The 21541-nt window shown below is 43.5% G+C and overlaps 2 protein-coding genes across 3 annotated transcripts in view; both read left to right on the forward strand.

Annotated features, from left to right (window-relative positions):
* The window catches only part of LOC133513010 (brain-enriched guanylate kinase-associated protein), a 34227-nt gene extending 12758 nt beyond the window's left edge, over nucleotides 1–21469 (forward strand). For both annotated transcript variants that reach the window (XM_061843214.1, XM_061843213.1), the window contains exons 4-6: nucleotides 7416–7523; nucleotides 14357–14440; nucleotides 16465–21469. In XM_061843214.1, the coding sequence (XP_061699198.1) occupies nucleotides 7416–7523; nucleotides 14357–14440; nucleotides 16465–17973 (1701 nt within the window). In that variant the 3' untranslated portion in view covers nucleotides 17974–21469. The remainder of the gene's footprint in view (nucleotides 1–7415; nucleotides 7524–14356; nucleotides 14441–16464) is intronic.
* LOC133513012 (tryptophan--tRNA ligase, cytoplasmic-like) overlaps nucleotides 1–21541 on the forward strand; it is a 78331-nt gene that overhangs the window by 26712 nt on the left and 30078 nt on the right. The window lies entirely within an intron of this gene.

The following is a 21541-nucleotide window of genomic DNA, read 5'->3' on the forward strand; positions in this document are numbered from 1 at the left end:
AAGTTCTCGTCCTTTGCACCCGTGCAATCCATTTTTCACAACGAACCGGATGTTTTTGAAAAGTATGAAGAGTAAATGCATCCTCGCGAGTGTTCGAACAATATCCAGCAATGCAGCGAGCCGGCATTTTGGCTAACAAGAAGGAACATCGAGCTACCTTCCAGCAGGTAAAACTAGCATAAACACACGAGACCGCCATGAGTGGGCTCCAGCTGTTTACGTCAGTTCCTGCTTTGTCTCCAAAACAAATCCCTCGAGAGGATTTTCATGGCAGGAGTTACAAAAAGCCATGTCCGTCAAAATCTTGTTTCGTGGTGAAAAAACGGATGGGTCCATTCCGGCTGCCTTTTTTGCATTAATAACATACTAAAAATTATGCATTTCATGACAGCGGGGCTTTAACTCCCATGGGCGAGCACGGTTGATTTTGGCAACACGTAATTGGCTGAAATCTGAGTGGCTATTTCCAAAAATTAAAAATCCAACTATGACCTACATGTACTGGAAGCAATACAGCTGTAAATAATATCCCCCCAAAAAATTGATACAATCCCACGGACAATGTGAAAATTGAAGTTATAAATGTCAGATGTGTTCCACTGCATCTTGTCATTAATTCATTTTTGTGTCCTCTCTGCCAAAAATATGTTATGGCTTATCTGACTCTGCCATCAGCAGAACACGACGCACGGCTGGGAGCGCCAATTAATCTTTTGTCCCGACACAGCCAATCACAATCCGTTATGTGTTTAATTATGAAGCTCAAGGCTCCGTATCGTCTCTGGGGTCTCTCGATATAGTTCTAGCACGGCGCGTCTTCCATTAAAAGCAACTTATAGGATCATCAATATTCATTGGCGGGCAAGTTGATGTGTTTTGGCTGCATTGTTTATCATGCGTTGGAAAATCATAGGAGCAAATATGTGTGTTTGCATATTGATACCACAGATCTTTGAATCCAGTCATATCCCAATCAAAGTAGAATCAAACGCACACATGGAGAGTCCACGCCCATATTTCAAGATGCAAATCATATTAATTGAACACACTAAATTGCGCCCAGGTGTGATTGTGAGTGCGGCTGTTTGTCTCGATGTGCCCTGCGATTGGCTGGCAACCAGTTCAGGGTGTACCCCGCCTACTGACCGTTGACAGCTGGGATAGACTCCAGCACTCCCCGTGACTCATGTGAGGATAAGCGGCTGAAAAAAAATGGATGGATGGATATTTAAATGAACCCCGCATCTGAGATCCTGATCTCCGCATGACATCACACATTATAACAATGTTTCAAAATAATTCATCCATTCTTTTCCTTAGCCGCTTATCCTCACGAAGGTTGCAGGAGTGCTGGAGTCTATCACAGCTGTCAGGAGCCGGGGTACACCCTACACTGGTCGCCAGCCAATCGCCTGGCACATAAAGACAACCAGCCGCACTCACTATCACACCTCAGGGCAATTAAGAGTGTCCAATTAAGGTTGCGTGTTTTTGGGAGGTGGGAGGAAACCGGAGTGCCCGGAGAAAACCCACGCAGGCACGGTGAGAACATGTAAACTCACACAGGCGGGTCCGGAATTCAACCCAGGACCTCAGAAATGTGAGGCCAACGCTTGACAGCTGATCCACCGTGCCGTTTCCAAATAATGGGTGGTTTAACTCTGATTTGTGCTACTCCGGAGCGTTCCATTTCGTCGGATCGGATGTCACTGTAGCGGGTGATATGATTGCCTGAGAAAGTGCAGCGTGTGACGGTCCAGTCAAAGAGATTCTGCATGTGATGGATTAACTGCATCAAGCAAGTGTGCCAAGCAGATGTCCATAAAGCTGATGAAGATGTTCGACTTGATCGAAGGAAAAATGCCGACGTCAGCTCCCGCCGAGGTCTCCCACTTTTAAACGCCAAGCCGAGCTCACGAGCTTTATTGCACCAACGAATATTAACTACTCTCAAAAAGTTTGAGATGTTCGGCTTCCAATGACCCTCGAAAGCAAGACCGTTCAACTTTCCCTGGGTGAACTTGATTTGACCTGTTGAATGCACGTTCAATTTATTGTTCAGAATTTCAATACATTTCAAAGGAGATTGACTTCTCTCCCTTTCTGTGACTCCCCCAGTCTCCCCGTGTTTCTGTTGCCACCTCCTGATGACACTGTGATGCAGTAAACATTTTGGGTACTGCTGATCTAATAGGCGCCATCTTGCTCTCAATATGTCAAAGTGCGAACAGTACAATATGCGCAAAAGCAGCCCCACAGAAAGGTTTTCGTTTAGGGCTTCATTGCCTGTGAACATACTACAGTATTTGTGCCCATTGCCCAAAAGCAATATTTTTGTTTCATCTGTCCATAAAATGTTTTCTTGCATTTTTGTATGAAACAAGTTATCTATCGAAACTTGAGTTCACTTGTCGTATTTCACTTGATGAGTTTCTTCAAGGGCGGCACGGCGGATCAGCTGCTAAAGCGTTGGCCTCACAGTTCTGAGGACCGGGGTTCGATCCCGGCCCCGCCTGTGTGGTGTTTGGACGTCCTCCCCGTGCCTTCGTGGGTTTTCTCCGCGCACTCCCGTTTCCTCCCACATCCCAAAAACATGCAACATTAATTGGACACCCTAAATTGCCCATCGGTGTCATTGTGAGTACGACTGTTGTCTCGACGTGCCCTGCGATTGGCTGGCAACCACTTGAGGATGTGCCCCTCCCCCTGCCCGTTGACAGCTGGGATAGGCTCCAGCGGTCCCCGCGACCCTTTGTGAGGATAAGCGGCAAAGAAAATGGATGGAAGGATGGATGGATAGTTTCTTCAGCAGTTATTTTGCATTTATTATTGAACTTCATGGGAATTAATAATGGTTAGCAGGACCGTAAGGATTTGTAGGCATAGGCAGGACATATGACCCTATTTGATTGACAGTTGAAAGGTGAGCGAGGCGTCTTTTCGGCATGTGAAGCGGACACGCCCACAGCGTCTGAGAGCCGAGACGACGTCTTGATTTTTAACGTTTTTGAAGCCTGATTTTATATAGTGATCATTTTTCTTAATTAACTACTCAATCAAATTTGACAGGCTTGTTAATAACACTCTTGACTCTTGTGTTTTGACATTTTTTGTAAAAGTTCTGCCTTTCGCTATCAATCGCTGGCATTGACCGATGAACAAAAAAGTGGCATTATTTTTGATAAATAAATCAGAATTTTGGGACTAATTAAGTAAAATTGGACAATTTCTCGCAGCGCAGTGGTCGGGAATCTCTCGAGTCAAGAGGTTGCGTCCCACAACACAAAACTTTTTCTTTTGTTCCCACAGCTTACAATATGCACAGAAGTGATATTTGATCTGAAAATACTCTTTAATGAGGAAAGCACATCAGAGTGCTTTTCTTTCTTTTTTTTTTTTGTGCGGAGTTTTCGGCGCTCCTCCGCGAAGTCTCCGGTAATTGCATCTCACGAGGTTTGGACTTCATTTGCGGTCCGGTGAAAAGGCAGAATCTCGGGCGAAATACGTGAAAGCATTTGAGGTGACAGACTTTTGAAATCCACTTCACTTTTCGACGCTTCTTCCGTTGTGTTTGTGTGCGTGTGTGTGCAATCGGCTTTCGGGGACGCGTGTTGGCAGGTCGGTAGTTATCTTCGTGTGGAGGGGACATTTGCATATTTGGGCTGTCAGCAGCGATTCTCTGAAGCTGCCATGTGTTTGGGGAACAAAGCACCCTGGAGGTCAATCTCCCTCAAATATGAATACAGTATTTGTCAACTTTTTTGGGGGGGAGAGGGGGGGGGGATTCAGCTCTCAACTGATAACCTCTCAGTGAGAGAAATCAGCGACTGTGACGGCTCTGTAGGATTTGAAAACCACTTGCGTAGTCAAAATCAACACATTTTCTGCAAAGTACAACATGACATGGGGTTCATTGTTTAGAATAGAAGTCATACAGGATAGGATTACGTTTTTTCAAGCAAATATTTAATATATATAGACTGAATAATCAACAATTCCAGTAGTGTTTGTATTAATATCACTGGAGTATTATTATCCATCCATCCATCCATTTTCAAAAACAAAATGAACGGGAGGTTTTCCTTACAGTGGCTCCTCACATCCATCCATCCATTGTCTTAGCCGCTTATCCTCACGGGGGTCACGGGAAGTACTGGAGCCTATCCCAGCTGTCAACGGGCAGGTGGCAGGGTACACTCTGAACTGGTTGCCGGCCAATCGCAGGGCACATGGAGACAAACAACCGATCGCACTCACAATCACACCTCGGGGCAATTTAGAGTGTCCAATTAATGTTGCACGTTTTGGGGATGTGGGAGGAAACCGGAGTGCCCGGAGAAAACCTACGCAGCCACGGGGAGAACATGCAAACGCCACACAGGCGGTGCCGGGATTGAACCCGGGTCCTCCGAACTGTGAGGCCAACGCTTTTCCAGCGGGCCACCGTGCCGCCAGAGTATTATTAGCTGTTACTAAATTAATGCAATGGATGAGTATGTAAATTGCTGTACGTTCTTACAACGTGTTATTACATTAACATTACATGACTACACAGTATTGATTGATGTATTACGCATTTTCGGTAGTCATGAATAATATGAATAGAGCAAACGTCTACTTGTTACTCATGTACTGTACATGTAGTATGTTTTCCTTGTATCATAATTGTGATTATTATGTTACTAGATGACAGGCCAAGACTTTCTATTATTAGCTTTTCACATATCAATGTCAGCTATTCAATTTACCTGAAGCAAAGTTTGCAACATTTGATTAATAAACAGGTAACAAGCCGGTATAACATTTTCAACTTTTTTTTGTACCTCTATTATCCATCCATCCATTCGTTTCCTTTGCTGCTTATCCTCACGAGGGTCACGAGGAGTGCTGGAGCCTATCCCGGCTGTCAACGGACAGGAGGCGGGGTACGGCCTGAACTGGTCGCCAGTCAATCGCAGGGCACAGAGACAAACAGCCACACTCACAATCACACCTAAGGGCAATTTAGAGTGTCCAATTAATGTTGGATATTTTTGGAAAGTGAGAGGAAACCGGAGTGCCCGGAGAAAACCCACGCAAAGGACGGGGAGAACATGCAAACTCCTGGGACCTCAGAACCGTGAGCCCAACGCTTTACCAGCTGATCCGCTGTGCCGCCCCTCTGTGTTATGCATACCCAGTTATTATTACTATGATTATGATTATTATCATGACACGAGTGTGTAATAGACATTCTGCTCGAGAGAAAACACTCTACACATGTCTTCATCAGGTAGCAACTGCAATGATATGTCACATAAAGAAAGAGAAGAAATTGCAGCAACACGGAGGAGGTGCAAGTCTGCAGCGTTCGCGGTCACCCAACGCAAGTGGATTCTCCAGTAATGAACTTCGGGAGAGTGACTGCTTGTTCGCAGCTGATTAATGACGCCGTGACAGGATTGGATTGGACTATCAATGGCGCTCTCTTGCTTAAACTGACATCAATTGCCACCTCTTAGATTGACTGCTTCCAAATAATCCACCCCGTCGAGGAGGAGAGCGGTTGTCTGCGGGGGCTTCGCGGCAAACTTTACTATTGCTGTATGTGCGTCCGCGCATACTGTGGTTATTCGCCGAAAAATGTGGGAACAGGTGAACAGAAAAACAGGGCTGTGTAACCCTTGCTCGATTGCCAGGTTTTTGTGATACTATATATAAAAAAAAAAATAAAAAAAAATGCACCAAGATAGATCGTTGCAAAAACATTTTTTCACCATTGTGACCAATAGATTGAAGAAAAAAAAAAAATCAGTTACCAGGATGCTAGCATCACGCCTTATCGTACTGCATCTTTTAAAAAATCCATCCGTCCATCGATTTATTTTCTGAGCCGCTTATCCTCACGAGGGTCGTGGGCGTGCTGGAGGCTATCCCAGCTGTACACCCTGAACTGGTTGCCAGCCAATCGCAGGGCACAACGAGACAAACAGCCGCACTCACAATCACATCTACGGGCAATTTAGAGTTATACAATTAGTGTTGCATGTTTTTGGGATGTGGGAGGAAACCGGAATACCCGGAGGAAACCCACGCAGGCACGGGGAGAACATGCAAACTCCACACAGCTGGGTCCAGGATCGAACCCGGGACCTCAGAACTGTGAGGTCAACACTTTCCTGCTGCTACACCCTGCCGCCCCTTTTAAAAAATGTTCTTTGTTGAAAAGTTTCCCATATTTGCATTCTTTCGTGACTGATTGGCTGGAGGAAACCACATGGTTGTACTTCCTTATATGGAGGCATAGAGTACAAAGTGCTTTTCTCATCCCTTTTCAAGTTTTTTGTCCCTTGTAATCTTTTACATATTGATTAATAGCAAACATTTTTGCATTGGATTTATTATTATCGACCAAAGATTTTGTGACAATTTCAGCTCAGTGGTTAGAGCACTGGTTTGGTAGACCAGGGGTTGTGGGTTCGTATCCCACTGGGGCCTCCACTCCCTGAGAAGGGTTGCGACAGGAAGGGCATCCGGCGTAAAAATTGTGCGTTCATCTGAGATGACGCACTGTGGCGATCCCGAAAGGGACAAGCCGAAAGAAACTTACTAACTGATTAATTACAATTATATGTTGTCATTGAAAAGGGTTTGATTTGTTTACCGAGAGAATGAAACCGAATGATTTCAAAAACATTGAAATTCAAAACCCTTTTCCGAAACAAAAGTTTTTGAAAAAAAAAAAAAAAAAAGATTAGGACGGCGCAGCGAATCCGAATAGAAGTTGCAACAAAAAGCTTGCCGACTCGGAACAAGAAAACAGCGTCATTAGGCCGCTGCGTCTTTATTCCATCAATGAAAATGGAAGCGTTTCATTTGTCTCCTCTTCTGTCCTCTTTCTGCACAAGTGGAATTGATACGCGCGTGTAATCTTCTTTTAATTAAGACCCGCTGCTGGCACATGCTTCACACCGATAGGCGGCTCTTGCTCTCATTTCTTTCCTGTGCTTTCTTACCCCCCCCCCCCCCCCGAACTTCTTTTGCATCATTGCGGGCTCATTTTTCTCTCTCGTTATCGCAACGCTTCTTTATAACCAACGCTAGGCAAACTTATCTTCATGGAGCCTTGCATTTTTTTTTTGTACATGAGGTGATCATAAAAAGGTAAACTTGTTCAGTTTACAGATTTTTAAAAAATAATATGCTTAGTATTGCAAATTAACCTTCGGTATATGTTCGGTATATTACAATAGTTTATATCGTTATCTACAATAAATTAACTACCCTACTGTTTAACGAAGCAATCCACATCCGGCGTGTACTTGGCACTCTTTAGGACGACACACACACAAAAGCGCACCCCCTTCGGCAACCCTTTCAACAGTTATGATGGTGTCCTAACGCCGCGTTTCATTTTTCTTCCACACCCGCTTCAGTCGCAACACCACGAAGAGGAGAAGAGAGCCCTCAGCCGCGAGATCATCGTGCTCAACAACCACCTCATGGAGGCCAAGCTCACCATCAATAAACTCAAGGAGGACAACGTGAGTATTTTGGGACAGAGCCCCCCTCACCACCCACCCCGCCTGCGTGTAAATGTAACTACCGCAAGGTCACTATAACCTCGTCTGCATGAGCTTATTCCCAAAATGAAATACATTCAAGCCACAAAAAGCAATAACTCTGTAACCGTATTCGATATTGGAAGAGTGAGAGGAAATTTACGACTCTCTCACCTCTGGACATGTCCAAACCATCGAAGTCTCCTCTCGTGCTCCCTGCTTTCACTGCACATCACAATATCATCTCTGAACATCATGGTCCAAGGGGATTGCAGTCTAACCTCATCTGTCAGCCTATCCATTCCAACTCCAAACAGGAAGGGGCTCAGAGTGGATCCCTGATGCAGTCCCTCTTCCATCTTAAATTCTTCTGACACACCTCTGGCACATCTCACCGCTGTTTTGCTGCCCTCATACATGTCCTGTACTATTCTAACAAAAAATAAAAATAAAAAATAATTCATCCAAAGGTTCTATGATTACGATCTTATGACATTCCCATTTTACATTCAACGTATAGTCTACACGCCCCTGTTTGAAAGCCACGTCTTAAAAACGAGACCAAGTAAATCTTTTCAAAACATTTCCTGCCAATGTCAGACAGAAATTAGATTGAGAATATAAATGTCTTCTTACCTTGTCAATTGTGTCGCGCCAAAATTTCTGCCCGTCGGTCCAACGGATGGTTCCGAATCACGTCGAGGTCACAAGATGTTGGAGGGAGGTCCTTTTGGGGTCCTTCCGCGTGTTCGCCCAATTCCAGGTTCGGTCAATAATTTGGACTCCAGAGGCGTGAAATGTGACAAACACTTCGAAGTTTAATGAAATAGAGCGCTCTGTGACACACGGTGTGACACAGACAAAGGCTGTAGTCCGAGTGTGTGTGTGAAAGCAGAACAAAGATTATATAGGGAACGTTGGAAAGCTGCCGTTGGCGGACAAGTCTCAAAACAGGATCTAACTGATGTGACTAGACACCCAAGGCCGTTGAGTCTGCTGAGAAACACCTCCATTGTTACTGGACACTCATAGGAGGTGCCTGCTGGAAAAATAACTCCATTTAATGCAGTTCCTGGAACCGGGTTTTAACGCAGGTTGCTGTCCTAACATAACCTTTCAGACATTTAACTTTTACAACTCAATCAGGAAAAACAAATCTTTCAATTGAAAAAATGTCCAGTAGTTTCCCAAGTTTGCGCAGTTTCTTTTCTACAAGTGGGAGATGACAGTGTTAAAAAATAACCAATGGAAATCCAAAAACATACTTTTAAAGCGGGAGTCAGCACACGCCTGCCACCAAGGGCTTCTTATTAACCCCAAATGAATTTTTGATTCGAGAAGGCTTAGCCAAACATTGTTTTTGTTTTTTTCTTTTTTTGCTATGTGTGAGAAGCCTGAAGGTTTTTTGCTCACACTGACTGCGATTTCAATCTGTTCATTATTCCTTTCACCTTGTGGAAGACCCCAATTCCAGGTGAATGAAAACAGCCCCAAAGCATTTTGCTGCTTCACTGTAGTTACGATGTTCTTTTGGTGATATGTTGGAGCCAAACATACCTTTTGGAATTACAGTGAAGAAAATAAGTGTTTGAGCACCCTGCTATATTGCAAGTTCTCCCACTTAGAAATCATGGGGGGGGTTTCAAAATTTTCATCGTAGGTGCATGTCCACTGTTAGAGAGATAATCTAAAAAGAAAAACCCAGAAATCACAATGTACAATTTTTTAACGATTTATTTGTGTCGTACAGCTGCAAATAAGTATTTGAACACCTGAGAAAACCCATGTTAATATTTGGTACAGTAGCCTTTGTTTGCAATTACAGAGGTCAAACGTTTCCTGTAGTTGGTCACCAGGTTTGTACACACTGCAGGAGGGATTTTGGCCCACTCCTCCACACAGATCTTCTCTCGATCAGACAGGTTTCTGGGCTGTCGCTGAGAAACACAGAGTTTCAGCTCCCTCCAAAGATTTTCTATTGGGTTTAGGTCTGGAGACTGGCTAGGCCATGCGAGAACCTTGATATGCTTCTTATGGAGCCACTCTTTGGTTTTCCTGGCTGTGTGCTTCGGGTCATTGTCGTGTTGAAAGACCCAACCACAATCCATCCTCAATGCTCTGCCTGAGGGAAAGAGGTTGTTCCCCAAAATCTCACAATAGATGGCCGCGGTCATCCTCTCCTTAGTACAATTTAGTTCTCCTGTCCCGTGTGCAGAAAAACACCCCCAAAGCATGATGCTACCACCCCCATGCTTCACAGTAGGGATGGTGTTCTTGGGATGGAACTCATCGTTCGTCTTCCTCCAAACACGGTTAGTGGAATTATGACCAAAAAATTCCGTTTTGACCTCATCTGACCACAAAACTTTCTCCCATGACTCCTGTGTATCATTCAAATGGTTATTGGCAAACTTAGGACTGGTTTAAGACATGTGCTGTGTGTTAACCAGGGGTACCTTCCGTGCCATGCGTGATTTCAAACCATGGTGTCTTAGTGTATTACCGACAGTCACCTTGGAAACGGTGGTCACAGCTCTTTTCAGGTCATTGACCAAGTCCTGTCGTGTGGTCCTGGGCTGATCCCTCACCTATCTAAGGATCATCGAGACCCTGCGAGGTGATATCTTGCATGGGGCTCCACTCCGATTGAGAGTGACTGTCATGTTTAGCTTCTTTTCCATTTTGTAATTATTGTTCCAACAGTGGACCTTTTTTCACCAAGCTGCTTGGCAATTTCTTTGTTGCCCTTTCCAGCCATGTGGAGTTGTCCAATTTTGTCTCTGGACTTAGGGCTTGGCCATGTTACAAGTTTTGAGTCTTACTGATTGTATGGGGTGGACAGGTGCAATCCATTCAGGATAATACATGGAGTCGAGGTGGACTTTGAAAGGCGGACTATCAGGTCTTTGAGGGTCAGAATTCTACCTGATAGATTGGTGTTCAAATACTTATTTGCAATACTTATTTGCAGCTGTATCACACAAATAAATCGTTTAAAGAAAAAAATCCTGCATTGTGATTTCTGGATTTTTCTTTTTACATGATCTCTCTCACAGTGGACATGCACCTATGATGAAAATTTCAGAACCCTCCATGATTTCTAAGTGTGAGAACTTGCAATATAGCTGAGTGTTCAAATACTCATTTTCTTCGCTGTATGGCCCAAAAGTTCAACCTTGGCTTCACTGGACGATAACAAAATCTCGTGATGATGCCAGTGTTCCAAGTTGTAGTTCGAAGGTCACATTATAGACTATTGTTGCTTTAAATTTGTCAAAAAGTCAAATAATTCATGCAGAAGCCTAGGATACGTCGCCCAGGGGAGACCTGGGGTACTTTCCTTCATTCCTGGTTCGTAATACAGCCTTGTTAGTCCCTACTTGGAGCTTCACAAAAGTTAAGTCTCACATTTCCACAACACCTTCCATATTTGTGCTCCAAGGAGCCACAACAGACGGAGGAATTAATTTGAAGCCGGTGGGTGTTTTAAGGTGAATTTACTTTAACCAATGAGCATTCTCGAGGCTCTCAGGATCAACAAGAATGCGCTCGGTGGCGCCGAGTTCCAATGTGCAGCGTTTCTTTCTTTTGAAGTGAAGATCTTTGCGGGGACTGCAGGCCAGGTTAGATCTTTTCTCTTTCATGAGCACTTTTTGAGCTGCAGAAGGGAATTGGGACGATCCCTCTCAATTCCCTGCAGGGCTGATTTGAGTCGAAGTTCATTTGGAAGCGGGTTGAACCCTTGACGTTCGCTGCGAGGCAGCCACCGCTGCTAACGAGCAGGTCTTGCCACTGTCGGCTGTCACACATCAATTTTTCCCCCACCCGAAGGTTAGAAAAAAAAACATATTGCATTCGTATATCGTAGTTTTTTTTTTGACGACTGTAATGAGAATACAAGATGGAATGTGATGGTGTTATTTTGTCATCTTCAGGAAATCAGTGTTAAGAGTCCAAGCTTTGAAGTCATAAATCATTTTTTCAACTATCTTCATTAAGATTCTAAAATTCACAACTAAAGTGAAGTAAACCAATGTAAAAGCAGTAGAATTTTTTCGTTTTTCGAAGAGTGTCGTAAAACAATAAATGTGTACTCACTCTTTGATGATACAAATGCACCTGACAAGGATGCGAGTGGCCAAAATGCAGCTAAAATGAGTGGAGACATTGGTTGCTTTATTATTCTTGATTCTGTCATGCTGAGCAGTCAAGACAGAGATGGCCGGATCAAAGACAAGGTGGTAGGGCGCTGTCAAAAACTGTTGGCTGTCTAAAGACTGGCTATGTTTCTGGATAACTTTCCTTTGATTTATTTTTTGAATCAACGCGAAGAATGTCGACTTGGCCAAATTGCACGAAGCAGTCAGGACCGAGTTGGGGACATGAAAGACAACGATCTTGTACGAGATGGTGACAAACATGCAACCCCGCACCACCAAAAACCCACTTTATGTAATGTATGAGTACTAAAATAAATGTACCGTAATTCCCGGCTTACAGAGCGCACCTGGTTATAAGCCCCACCCAGTACATTTGTAAAGGAAATACCATTTGGTACATCCATAGGCCGCAGCCGTGTAAAAGCCCAAAGTGGCCACATTGAAACCGACATTGAAACACGACAGTACACAGAGAGTTTAACGCTCGCGCCGCCACGCACGCAAACAGGGCCAGTTAAACAAAAAAAAACAACGTACAGGTAAAAATCACTGTCTCGGCATATATATTCCACTGGTATCACTCTTCCCTTTTCCGCTCGAGTGCCCCCTTGCGGCCGTTAGAAAAAATACACAAATCAGCCGCATCACTGCATAAACTGCAGGGTTGAAAGCGTGTGAAAAAAGTTGCGGCTTGTAGGCCGGAAATTATGGTAAATGGGACTTTTCTACCATATTCTAATTTACTACAATGTAGCTGTATCATCAAGTAATTGTCAAATGTGGCCATATATAGTCGGCCCCCTCAGGTTTGTCGCGACACAGCAGCAATTTAGAATTTTATTACAGTCCCATTTTGCGTTTAACGGCCGTTTTCTTGGCAAAATGCAAAAAAGACGAATCAGATGCTCACTGGTTCACTGAAGTCTGATGAAATAGTCCAAAAGATTGTGTGGGTCAAAATTTTGTTTTTCCCAAACAAATTTTACGGCCTCCGGGGCTTTCAAAAGTGTTGGCTAACAATGAAACAACAAAAACTAAGACATCGGCAACAAACTATTTGAACCGTCTCCGCAATCCACAGGGTACCCAAGCGTCCCCCCGGCAAAAGGAAGAGAAGGAATAGAATGATTGGAAACAAAGTCGCAGCTAACTGGCGGGGGAGTCAAAGCTGTCAGACCGAAAGCTTTGAAGCTCTGGTGAAAGAAAAAATAAAAAATTGTCGGCGCTGCAGTAGGCTCGAGACACGGGAAGCAGCAAGACCGTGACCTTTTTCAAAGGGGCGGCTTTTTCGTCTAAAACTAACCACGGACGCAAACCCAAAACAAGAAAATGGAGCACATGCAACAGGCAATACATACAAATGCAGTTGCTTCTTTGGATGTGAAGTAGAAAAAAAAAATGAATAGAAGACATAATGCATAAGTAACAGCTCAGAATACTTAAATTGAATAAATACTACGACTTAAATAAAGTGAAGTCTCCTGAACATTATTAGTTTTTAAAGATTAATAGGTGAGCATAATTTCATTGACTAAATTCTTCCTACAACATTGTGCAGCGTTAAAAAAAATAAAATAAATTACTATAGGACATGACCTCGACTACTACTGAGTACTACTGTTTGAAACGTCACCGTAATCTGACAACCCCTCAGTATTTTGCCCAAAACTGGCTTATTTGAGGCTATTTTGAAGTGAAACTCATCAGCGCAGTACAGAACGTGTTCCCCGAGTAGCAGATGAAACAAAAAGGACGAGGAGATACGTTAACAATGACATTCTATTGTGTTAAGTCTATCTTGAAGGCCTTTTTGACCAAATTTTCAGCTATAAGAAAAATATACCATCGAAAGGTTAACCTGACCCCTTCCAAAAACAATCATCCCATTTTTACATTTTTGGGTGCGTTGTATTCAGGTTGAAGTGACCATTCCTACCAGACTTCACATTTTGACAAATTGTCATTTTTGGGATGATGCTACTCAACAGTTGTGAGTTTTGATCTTGATTTAAGCGCTCCTGAATTGAGTTCAAATGTTTTCCAAGGGTTTGAAAGGGGTTTTCTCCAGGCACTTAGATTTGCTATAACATTCCAATGGCATGCATGTCAGGTTTATTAACGACTCACTTGCATGAATATGAACTAAATGGCGTCTATGTGGCCTCTGATTGGCTGGCGATCAGTCCAAGGTATAGCTTGCTACACGCCCAAAGTTAGCTGTGATCCTAATGAGGACAAGCGCTACAAAAGACGGATGGCTGACTTTTCCAATGGGTTAGATGCGTTATCCTATTACTTTGAATAAAATCTAACCATTTCTTCCTGTCCAATTTATGACTAGAGAAGAAAAATTTGATGAAGGTGCTATCTGGTCAGTTCAAATTGTCTGCATTAATATTTAAAAATTGCTACCAAAAATGTGTTATAAATATTGCATTGACTTGCTATGGAAGCCCTTTACGAGGCCTTCTTCTATCCACTGCATCACTGCACTTATAATGAGCCCTCCTCCATTCCAGGTCGAACCTAATTCCAAAAAATAAATACATTCACATTAGAAAACTGGTCATTTAAAGTGTTGTCCGGTGGCCAACTGAACTCGCTGGCTCAGGAAGTGCACGACTATAGTGACGCCTCTTTTTGTCTCCTTTGCAGGACCTGTACAGGAAAGACTGCAACCTGGCTGCGCAGCTGCTGCAGTGCTCAAAGTCTCATTACAGAGCTCACAAGATGTCTGAGGTGAGCCATTGACTCCAGTTATGCCAAAAGGTCTCGGACTACGTACAATTCAGGGAAAAAAAAAAACAAAAACATCACAACATGAGAGCCTTGGTTTCCATTGTGACTGAAATGGCAGAAAGAGAAAAGGAATGACTTCAAAATTTGGAAAAATCATGGAGTGTTGTATTTTTTTTTCTGAGCTAAGAATGCAGATTCATAGAGGATGACGAGAGATGGAAAGGACTGTACCATTTCCTTTTTCCATAGATTGTCGGATTTTTGTTTTTGTTAGGCTACCAAAGTACATTTTCGTTCACAGATGATAATGCAAGATGGCAGGTAGATATTAATTCATTCATTTGCAACAGTCCTGCTATTAAAAAAACCCACATATATACACACGCACACACACAGCAATTATACAAACTATTCAATAACTCACAATTTTAATAATCTTCCTCCAGGGTACAGAAAGCACAGCGAACATTGTGACTAATGAGTCATGATTGCACATTTTTTTTTTTGCTTATATAATCGAAATGCTCCATTGCGCATTTGATATTGGAGAGCCATCTGTCATTTATCCATCAATTTTCTATATCACATACTGCATCCTGAATAATAAAACACACAACTCCCTCGACTACACTAATGGTTGTATTAGGATTCCACTCTATATATTAGTACAGTTGAAAAATTCCTTCAGCGGACATACTGTAAGCGACATGGGGTAAACTTCCTACGCGTACAGCATCAAAGGGATTTAAACCCCAACAAAGCCGCGCGTCGTCGTCGAACTCGCAACTGAACTATCGTTGAACCATCTTGGAAAACCTCATCCGTGGGAGGAGCACATTTCATCTTCGTTTTGAGGCTGTGGCCGTCGTTCCGAAATGCAGTCACACTCTAAATCTACTTAAGGCAAACATGCCAAACTAATAACTCGGGGAATAAAGCGGAGAATTGCTGCGAGGCGCGATATAACGAGTGCTGGCTCTATCGTCGGCCGTTAAACGATTTACATCAATAAGTGGAACAAGACCTGTTGAAGTGGATGCATTAAATTCAAACAGCGGGGCAGTGGTGGTGCTAATTAAGATTCGCCCGAGATAACAACTAACGCTGAGCTAGCTCGCTCCGCCATCCTCAACTACTTTCCATCTGTATTCCTCCCGGGAATTGGCAGGTGCTAAAAATAGCCCACATTTACAAGATGCAGGTTATTTTATGCCGAGGCGAGCTTCTATTTCCAAACAAAGCCTCAGTCAGTAATTTATTCCCCCCACCCCACACACACACTCTACTTCCATCTGGAGACCCGGCACACCGGTTTAATCTGAATCTGAGACGTTCCCTGTGGAACTGATACGCGTTTGATGGTAGACTGAGGGAAAAAGGGACACTGAGTGAGAGAGGAAATGAGGGATTTTTTTTTTTTTTTTTTTTTGCTTGAGAAGACACCAGAGGATGAAAGAATACAAAAATGAGTCAGAGAAAAATGTTTCTAAGGCAAGAACAGCCTCCTGACATTTGCCAAATTTAATAGCCACAGAGAACAAGTCGGTAATTGAGAATAGGGCTGTGAAAAAGGAATGTTTGCTAAGAGAAAAAGATCTGGTATTATTTACCCAAACCTCTGGCTTTCATCTTCATTGAAAGCGCAATGGCGTTGGGAAACAGCGGAACGAATAAATAAAAGGATGTTGTCTTCAGCGGTTTTCCAGACAAGTTCATTAGGGTGGCAAAGTAGTGCAAAGTCCCCCGAGAACCGCGAGCGGCCCTGGACTGCGCGGGAAGGAATTACTTTGTAAACCAGAACAAGGAAGTGAAAGTCCTAAAGGAGCAGCTGGAGACATAAAGCCGGATATCCTTGGGAGAACTATTTGCGTTCACTTTTACAAATAATGACTAAATAATTATTACTTCATATTCTCGAAAGAGTGTCTAGTTAAATATTGAAGAATGAGTCACGAGGCGTCAGTTCTTCATCTGCTTTAATGCTACAGTATTCATCAGCCTTGCTTCATCTCTCCGTGTTTCAGCTTCCACTGGACTTCCAGGAACGCATCAGTTCCCACATTGAGAAACATAATCAGGGTAGTGAAGCCACAACGGCAGTGTGCCACTCCAATTACTCTGACGTTGTGCCCACGTCCATCATCGCCAAGATCCTTGAAAAACCAGAACCAGGAAACAGCTGCCCCGTTACGCGCTCCCCGAGTCCACACCCGCAGGACAGAGACTCCCTGGCGGGAATGGGAAACAACGATCACCTCAATCGCCGAGTTGCGTACAAGACCTCTGACCAGTACTGCAGCGATACAGCCCTCTACTGCCCCGAACGCTGGCAGGAAACAGACCGCCGGCAGAGCGTCGACCTCAATGGCACCACTTTGCTCCAGCTCCACGCCCAGAACTCCACAGACAGCAACCCAGATGAGGAGGCCTACCACTCCAGCAGCTTCCCCCATCATGAGCCGCCATCATCGTTCCATCATCATGAGGAGTTCAGCGCGGGAAGCCTCCCCGCCTCCAGTTCCTACTCGAGTTTCAGCCTTGCCTCAGATGACAAGGTTGGCATTGCGGAAGGGGGTGGACGCACTACCGGTAGCACTTTATCCACTTCCCACCAAGGTTTGTATGTGGATTGGCGGAAAGGCGGCAGTGGAGAGTATGAACGCAAAAGCATGCCTTCCTACGATAAAGATGGCTCAGGTTTCCCCAAGTCCAATAGCATTCAGCACATTGTCACTTCGAGGAGCCCGCAGAAGGGCAATTTGCCAATGTATACTCGGACAGCGTCTTGCTTCAGTGAACCGTACCACTCCAGCACCCCTCGCCTGGCCTCCTCTCACAGCATGGGATCTACAACCGGGTTAGGCCAGGCACAGGGTGCAGCTCTGGAAAGCAGAGCTGATATCCACGCCCAAGAGGATGAGCTAAGCAGCCGGTGGAAACAACTGAGTGTAGAGGATGTCAACACATTCCCGTCTTCCTATCACAACGTCCCGGGACGGGTCTCCCCGTACAGTTTCTCAGAGTGTCACTATGCCATGGGCCCATCGAACAAGACCAAGGGATCTCTCTACAGTAGCTTCCAGGAGGGAGATGACATATTCCACAACCACATGCTGGACCAATGCTTTGGGTTAGGTCCACCTTCGCCCAGCACCAAACGTCCTCCTGCGGAGCTTCGCAAACAGAAAAACAACTCTGCGATGTACCGAGCTAAGGATGGAAATCCAGACAACTTGCTGCTCTCAGGAAGTTCAAAAGACAAAGAGCACATCAAGAAGGACTACATGAATTTGAGCACGGGAAGCTCGGCTGAGTCCGTACACCAAAGCTCCTTAGAAGCTTCAAGTCTTCAGCATTACCCAAGCCCCAGGCCGAGCGTCCGGCCTCGCCCGAGCTCCAGCTCTGCCCTTAGTGCCGTCGGCCCGGCGCTCCCCAAGAAGACTTCTCCGAGATACCAAAAATTTGGCAGCACTGGGCTGACGAGGAAGGATAGCCTGACAAAGGCACAACTCTACGGCACGCTGCTGAACTGAAGTGGGGAGTGGTGAGCTTGTCGTTTTATGCATGATGACGATGATGATGATGATTACTAGCCTTCTGTACGGTACTGTCTCAAACGTTCTCTGCAGCCTACCTGTTGTGACAAGGGTGTTTCAGTGTTTTATGTATCCTAGCCAAGGCATGTTTCAGAATCTCCAACACTTTTTTTTTTTCTATTTATGTCATTAAAGTGTAGCTTATAGCTAGCGGAGAAGGTGTAGCAATTCAGTGACTTTTCATTTCTTGATCTTTATAGCCAATGGCAACCGACCCACCTTTAGCAAGACAGACCATGGACGTACTGTGCTTTGTGCTAAAACCTTCACACTGAATACTAGGGGTGGAATGGTTCACAAAAATTCGCGGTTCGGTTCGCAGAAGTTGCGCGGTGATGGCTTTTGATTCGGCTCAGCTTACATTGAGTTTTAAGATAATCAATTATTAATCACAAATATACCTTTTTTGTGTATTTATGCAAGTGTCCTTCAGTGACAAGCAGATCAATTAAAAGCTCTTTCATTGGATGGGAAAAGGTATGATGAATCTCTGTAGACACCTGTTGCCATTCATACAACATAAATCATGGCTCCCTGCAAATATACTGTATCAACTTTGGGTTCAACTAAACAAATCCAGATTTCACACTCAGTAGGTCAATTTGCCACTAAATGGAGACGAGATTTCAGTATTCATACATTTTATGATATTTGTTTGGTGGGTCTTCGGGAGATTTTTCAAATTCGAAACGGGTGCCTTGGCTCACCAAAAGTTTGAAAACACTGATCTGATTCATCCTTACGCTTCAAAACAAAAGATCAATTTACAAGTCTAAAATGGTGGATGATGCACACAGAGATGTTTGTACGTGATTTCTACCTAATTATTTCGCCAACACAAGATCTCTGGTGCATAAAACAAACAATATGGAAGTTTGTTCTATGCACCAGAGGGCTAATAAAATGATTGACTGGTAGCCAGTACCTTGACGGTCCTGGCAGGCGTACCACAACCGAGAATAAAAAAGGTAACGCAACAAAAACTGCACCGAAGAGGAGCGCCATACGACACTGCGACGTGATTATGAATCCCACTCGAGTTCAGGACAAGGCAGAAGGTGCCCTGCTGTAGAATGACCAGCTGCTGCATTGCGAGAAGAGCATGACGCAAATGTGCTTTCGGAAATGTTCCCCCGGCCCTACTCTGCGACACACAGAAACGTTTGGAGAATTGAAACGTCGCTGGATAGTGCGGAACATGCACTCAGAGTAGCGTTAGGGAATCGGATTGCATTTCTGAACACACCCGATGTGCCTTGCCTCGTCGACAACTTGAGTGAAAGTTAATCCTACAACATAAACATGTACACCGCCGTAGTGGCTGGCTTTAACGCTACAGTATCGTAATTCCCGGCCTACAGAGTGCACCTGGTTAGAAGCCTCACCCAGTACATTTGTAAAGGAAATACCATTTGGCACATACATAGGGCGCAGCCGTGTAAAAGCCGCAAGTGCCCACATTGAAACACAAGATATTTACAAAGAAAGACTGTACGCAGAAGAATTTAACACTAGCGCCGCCACGCTAATGCTAACGCTAGCGCAGCGCTAACAGGGTCAGACGGGTAAAAGTCACTTCCTCGGCACATATATTCGGTTTCACTCTTACCTTTTCCCCTTGAGTGCCCCTTTGCGGCTGTTAGAAAAAAAAAATGTACATATTCGCCGCATCACCACATAAACCGCAGGGTTGAAAGCGTGTGAAAAAAGTCGCAGCTATTCGGCCAGAAATTACGGTATACTTTCCCACAAAAGTAAATACGAAGAAAGAACGTTTCTTGTACCAAAATGAACGGAACACACGCAGACCAAACCGAAACAGTTGAACTGAACCATTGGGAAAGTTTTTAAAAACTATTCCACCCCTACCGAATACTGTTAAAACCAAAAACAAAGTTATCTGTTCGATGAATAAAAGTATAAATAGTAAGTAAATGTAAAGCATGTATAACGGGATAATTCATAACCATTTTCCACTTTGTTGAATCTGATTTTGAAGGGCAGCACTGTGTATGTATAGCGAACCACCGAAATATACGCTAAATGGATCAAAACAGCGACTGGATTTATGATGAAATAATAACAGTAAACCCACCCCCCCCCCCCCCAAAAAAAAATGTGACGGTTCAGACAACAACTGTAAGATTTTTAACACAACTCAACAGGATTTTGTCTTATTTTCAAATAAAAAATTCGACCCGTAAATGTGGTGCTTGATTGCACAGCCGTTGTCCTCAAAGCAGGACGATAGTTAAATTGCCTTAATTCAGTGTAGTGGGGCACAACTTTGCAGCATCTAATGAGTGTAAATACTCTTTATCTGTTCTACTGAGAAAGGGAGTGAGCCTCTTGTATGAACGTTAATGAGATTGGTGTAGCTAGCGCATTGCTTTTAGTTTATTTTATACATAATTTGGGCACTTTTTGGTCCAATTTGTCTGTTCACAGTAAAGTCCATTTAATTATGAGATGTGCAACAAGTGAAATTATGTAAAGTAAGAAAAATGCGACTCAAAGCTTAGATGCAACCAACTGTGCCAACCAAGAGTGCCCAATTAGGCCTTCGATATTTTTGCTGTTTTTCCTCTAAATAATGAGATCACAAGTCTGGTATTTTAATAAGGGGTTTTGTTGCTTTGAATTCACGAGTTATTATTTTAATTTGAGTAAATCACATTGAAATGACACAGGTTCATCATAATGCATAAATGGGCTTCCACATTTAGACACCACCTCGTGTTAAATAAAAAGAATAGTTTTCTTGTACATGTAGAACGACGAAAGCAAAATTGGAGGCGAAATGACCAGTTAATTCTTCCTGCTTGGATTTGTCCTTCTATTCTCGTGAAGAGGCGATCAAAAGGAAGTTACCCTGATTTTTAACATCACGTTTCTACCGCTCCTTTTTGCAAACACTGGCTCCAAGCTGTTTTAAATTGAAACACCATTTCTAAAAATGTCACCTTTGTTCACACTTTATACTTTTTTTGTACTTTAAAAAAAAAAAATCAATCTTCTGTTGATTTGGAGTGAGTCTATTTATTGTATGTACTGTAAGTGAAGGTTTAGAAATGTCTACGATAAAATGAAAGAATATGTGGTATTGTGATTTAGGTGCTGTATGGAACGACAGATAGAAAATGCACCTTTACGCAACGCAACTGTTTTCTAGTCAGTTGTCATCTACGGAATGTTTTGATCAGTCCGTCGCGAAAGCTCAAGTGGCTCTATCTAGTCCTACCTCCATAAAAGTCCCAGTTACAACAGAATGTGAACGTCTGTTTGATGCATGATTATATATTTTTGCTGTATTTATCTAATAAAGATGAGTGTTGGGGGAAAAAAAACTTTGCAACTATCTGGCTGATCTTGCTTATTTTTAAAGTCATTATCTCGACACCTGACTCAGCAGACTATCATACTTAACGGCATGATAGCCACTTAACTCCCTCGATGGGTTTGTGGCATTTTTTCTCGAATTGCAGATTTTGAAGTTGCATTGTAT

This window comes from Syngnathoides biaculeatus, chromosome 15 (genome assembly GCF_019802595.1).
Source record: "Syngnathoides biaculeatus isolate LvHL_M chromosome 15, ASM1980259v1, whole genome shotgun sequence".
NCBI lineage: Eukaryota > Metazoa > Chordata > Actinopteri > Syngnathiformes > Syngnathidae > Syngnathoides > Syngnathoides biaculeatus.